Source organism: Gekko japonicus, unplaced genomic scaffold, assembly GCF_001447785.1.
Source record: "Gekko japonicus isolate JY-2015 unplaced genomic scaffold, Gekko_japonicus_V1.1 scaffold10016, whole genome shotgun sequence".
Taxonomy (NCBI): domain Eukaryota; kingdom Metazoa; phylum Chordata; class Lepidosauria; order Squamata; family Gekkonidae; genus Gekko; species Gekko japonicus.
Genome location: NW_015169473.1, coordinates 1 through 5,234, shown reverse-complemented (window position 1 = coordinate 5,234; position 5,234 = coordinate 1). Strand labels below are relative to the sequence as shown.

The following is a 5,234-nucleotide window of genomic DNA, read 5'->3' as shown; positions in this document are numbered from 1 at the left end:
CAATGAGGCTTAGGCTGCAGGAATTTTTGGAGAGAGGGGGGTTAGTTGGGGTTATATTATACATTACATGTTTTAAAATTGGGTTTGTAAACCCAAAGAAAAGGTGGTGTATAAATATTTAAATCAATAAATAGATAATATCTGTGATTACAGTAATTCCCAATTACTCTCCTGTGACCAAAGTCTTCCAGAAAAGCACTTCATTATACAACAAACAAGAGAGTTTTTCATCCCAGGGCCAGATGACATTACGGATTTTTCACACAATCTCACCTAATCCCCATCCCCTGTGATTTTTGTCCATACATGTCCCTTGATCCTCAACATGGCATTTTGTTGATTAAAGGGGACATGCACACCCACTACACTCTTTTTCACTAATAGTAAAGTTGCTGATCCTGCTATTTACACACAAAAGAATACAAATTAAGTTGAAAGAACTCTTTTGCTTTTTATTAACACAGAATGAGGCACAATTAGTCTAGCAACTATGTTACCAGATTCAGGTGGGGTAGCCGTGTTGGTCTGAAGCAGCAGAACAAAGTTTGAGTCCAGTGGCACCTTTAAGACCAACAAAGCATGCACATGGAAGCTTATACCTCAAATAAAACTGTGTTGGTCTTAAAGGTGCCACTGGACTCAAACGATGTTGCTGTTATATGTAATTATGGTGAGGTTGGATTTTACAGCCAGCTAGTAAAAAATAGTAGTTGGCAACCATGCCAAAAATTGTATGATAGACAGGGCAGTAGATAAATATTGTATTTGTATACTGTACTGTACACCTGGTTTCCTTCATTTATAACCTCATAACTATGTAGCCCTTATTTGGCTGATGTTCTTGGCAATTCAAATTAATTATATTACTATTGACCCATATCCTGAAGCTGGAGGGAAGCTCCTTAAATGGGGGGAAGTCTTCAAACTTTGCTGAGTGGAATGATGGGATACAAACCATTCTAAATATCCTCCCGGCCACTCAGGTACATGAGATTCACTGATATGTTTTGCATTCAGCTGGAGATGTTTTCATGATGTATTTATCACCATCCTGAGTGGAGTAATTTCATATTTACTATTTGTGATTTTAATTATATATCAACTGTATTTTAACTGTTTATAGTGTAAATTGCCCACAGCCTGTCCTGCAAGGTGGGCAATTCATAAATTTAATAAAGTAATAAATAAATGAATGAAAACCTGACTCAGCATACTTATGGCCCTAATTAGACTGGGATCACTGACTGTTCGAGCTCTGTAATTGTAATGTCTGCCTGTTTGTTAGCTTTTTAATAAATGACAATTTAATTTCTAATGCAAATAATAATACATTAATTTCAGGCACTACTGGAGAGTATATCCTAGTCTCTCTGAGGTTAATTATGAATTAATTTCTACCTTTTGGCCTTCTCTACCATCTGGCATCCAAGCAGCTTATGAAAACATGAATGATCAAGTTCTCTTTTTCAAAGGTCAGCCATCTTGAAATTATCCTTGCTTGTAGGGTTGCCAGGTACCCCCTGGCTGCCAGCAGGGGATGGGTGTAGGGTTTCCAGTTCCAAGTTAGGAAATTCCTGGAGATTGGGGCGTGGAGCCTGGGGAAGACAGAGACCTCAGTGGGGTACAATGTCATAAAGTCCACCCACCAAAGCATCCATTGTCTCTAGGGGAACTGATCTCTGTATTCTGGATATAAGCTGTAATTTCCCCGGGTCCCACCTGGAGACTGGCATCCCTACTTGCTTGTATTATTTGAAATAAAAAGAGTTTTAAAGATCACTTGTATTCCAGCAGTGGCTTTCAACTGTGTTTAGGGAGACGGAGTTCCTCAGAAACTTTTTGAAGTCCTTCAGTGAGAAGATCAGTAACGATGGAGACGTGTTCCTGAAAGACTGCTTCCTCACCATTAGAGATGTTCTCCTACAATCTTGGGTGATAGAGGTGGTGCTGAGTTCCAGCAGGATGGGGAGTGTACGGCCCCTAGAACTTGTCCCCGATTCCTCTGCAATGTATTATGGCTTTCCAGCAGATACCTGGAAGTTCCTCAGCAGGTTAATTAGTGTGGAAAGCATTCCTTGATGGTAGATATTTAAAGGCTCTGCTCTGGTCAATACAAATCTTATCCTTATTTATTCGTTTATTTTTGTATCTCACTTCTCCCCCTGATCAGGGACCCAAAGAGGCTTCTCACATTGTTCTCCCCTCCTCCGCTTAATCTTCACAGCAACAACAACATTGTGAGGAGAGGTCAGGCTGTGAGATCGTGATGGGCCCCACCAGCCAGGCTTCCGTGGCTGAGCAAGGGATTCAGATCTGGCCGTCACAGATCCTAGTCCAGCATTCTAACCACTGCCCTCTGGATTAGTTTAATCTCTAGGGCAATAAAGCAGTCTATCGATGCACTGCCTTTTAGGTAAACTGAAACCTGCTTGCACAAAACATTTTCTCCCCTTTGAACAGATAATCGCTTCTGGGTCCTACGTGGCTTACAGATGGAGCCTGGTTACCCCAAAACCATTGACCATTTGGATTTCCCGCAAAACATTAACAAAATTGATGCCGCTGCTTTTGATAAGAATACTGGGAAAACCTATTTCTTCGTTAGTAACCAGTACTGGAGGTAAGGTCTCTGGGGGAAATGCCACTTTGCAAGAGCACAAATGCAGTCTGCAAAACGTGCTGATAATGGAACAGGAATGGGACCATCGTGGTGAATCGCTTGCACGGGTTACCATATGTGCATGGTGATGGGGAGGGGGGACAGGAATCCACTGAACCTTGCTCAGGGATTGTGCTGTGATTGTGTTCTGAGAAGTTTTGAGAACCATGTTAGTATGTATCCCACCACTTGGCTCAGCCAAGTTTTAAGTTTTCTTCCAATCAAAGGAGCCTTCCTCCAGACTCATTGGCTCTTCTGCTGGAGGAAGAAATATCTAGGCCCCGGTCACACAAGAGATTTTGGGCCGGGAGAGGGACGGATCGGGGGTGCAGCAAACGGGCGCGATCCCACCACAACATCTGGGAAGCGTTGCGCACCTGTCCCCGATCCGGCCCTTCCGCCCAAAACACGCAGCAAAAATAAACCACCTACTGAGGTGGTTCTTCTGGCAAGGCCACATCAAGGCCGGCCGTGGGATCACCGGCGCGTCCTTTCACCGGCGCATCCCGGGCTTCTGGCTGAACTGCGCATGCTCAGACATGTGCAGTTCGGCAGCCTCCTGTCGCTGTCTCCCCGGTCTCCTTGGCATCTGATCATGCCAGGGAGCAATTGCATGATCCCGCCGCTGTGTGCCTATTTTGGTGCGGCTTTTAAAAGCCGCACTTTTGTTCGACTTTTTTTCCCGGTGTGGCAGGGACCCTAAGATGGAAAAAAAAATTACATTTGAGTCAAATAGCCCCTTAAAGATTTGCAAAATTCATTTCATTCATTTTCGCATAAGCTTTCATGAGTCAGGGATCACTTCTTCAGATGAATGAAATATTCAGTCATTGGGCCTAATTTTACATACAGTGGGATGGAGGGGCGCTACAAAGAGAGGCCAGTGTAAAACAAGATCCCCTTGGAAAACATCCAATTGAAAAAAGGATCCTATTGTAAAACAGGATCCCATTTACAAAGGGATCTATTTTCAATGGGATGTTTACATTCTGTAATCGAGAACTAACGTGTTTCCATTTCCAAAACAAACATCACTACCAGCTGCACTTAAAAGTCATTCTCATAGCTTTGATATCCCAATTGGCATGACGTAATGGAATGGCTTTTTTTTTAAGTAGGTTTTGGTTCTAGATGCATTAGTGCAAGGTCAACCATGTGTGATTGTGGAAGCATGAGTTTTGAAATCCTACATGTTAGCCCACAATGCAATACACTAATAGTAGTAAGCCGCCCTGAGCCTGCTTCGGCAGGGAGGGTGGGATATAAATTAAATAATAAATAAATAGTATACACACTATTGTTCTGATCTCTACATCGTTCCAAAAATTCCTGTGATGTCTGCAAGAACAAGGCAGAAAAGATGCTCTGTGCCGAAGCTAAAATCCCCCCAAATGTCATAAAATGTATCTTCCATTGGAAGTGTTTATGACTATGTGCTTATCTCACAACTTAAAAAGTCTCTACAGATTCAGTACCTGATAGGAATGAATTCATCTCCTCACTTGATGTCATCCAGGTATGATGAAAACAGTCGATCCATGGACAGGGGGTATCCAAGAAAGACAAGAGAAGATTTTCCTGGGATTGGCCCCAAGGTTGACGCTGCTTTTCAGCATAATGGTGAGGACAAATGTTCTATGTAAACTTACACTTGATAGGGACTTGAAGCACAGAATCACATGATCATTCCTACCTACTGCAGCCCACAATAGCTAAGTTATTGCCCGGTAGTGTAATCCATGTCTTCTGAAAAGACCCACTGTGTGATAGGGTTTAAGCAAGTTGAATCAAAACCGTTAACACTGGACTCCTTCACAGAGTAGGTACAAAAGTGATTATTAAAGGAAGGGCAAAAAAAATGGAATTGCAAACCCATCAGTGTTCTTCTTTGTTGGAATAATCTAGAGATCAGTTTTGGATTGTTACAAATCTGCTTATATAGTGGTAGGAAATGTGCACACCTCCAGTGTCTATTATTGCTCTGATCAGTCCAGCAATGTAAGCTCCAGAGTATAAACAGATGGTCAGACAGGGATATGGGAGCTGTGCACAAATTTTCCATCCTGTAGATATCCCCAGCATTCAGTTGTGTATGCACCCAGGAAATGAGAGATGATGGGCAGGGGAGGGGGACGGGATTTTTGCTGCAATCCTAAGAACAATTTCCTTTGAGCAAGTCCCACTATGTAACACGGGACTTGCATCTGAGTAGATCTGCTTAGGCTTGCCCCTGCGTTAAGTCCTGTGGTGTCCTATTTGTACCCACATACATTTATTTATACCCTGCATTTCTCCCAGTGGAGACTCAGAACTGTTTACAATAAAGAATACCAAAAAAAATACAAACAGGTAAACAGGAGGAGCACAAAGGCTTCAAAGAGCAGGGTAGGTCTTCTTCTCTCTTCTCTCTCCTCCTGTCCTTCTGCTGGTGGATCTTCGTGCCACTGCATGGTACAACCCTTAGGCTGCCAGCCAAAGACAAGCACCCTTTGACTCTTGCCATTTGGCTCACACCTCTGGGCACGGCCAGGCCTTAAATACCTGCCGCAGAGGAGAAACACACTCAGCTAGATGT

The 5,234-nt window shown here is 43.0% G+C and overlaps 1 protein-coding gene across 1 annotated transcript; it reads left to right on the top strand.

Moving 5' to 3' along the window:
- Positions 1–1,346: 1,346 nt before the first annotated feature.
- On the top strand, positions 1,347–4,279 carry LOC107115069 (interstitial collagenase-like; the record flags this gene model as incomplete). The annotated part of the gene is made up of 3 exons (XM_015416670.1): positions 1,347–1,472; positions 2,461–2,620; positions 4,176–4,279. Coding segments are annotated over exons 1-3 (292 nt in total), but the record flags the coding sequence as incomplete, so codon positions are not given.
- Between the last annotated feature and the right edge of the window lie 955 nt (positions 4,280–5,234).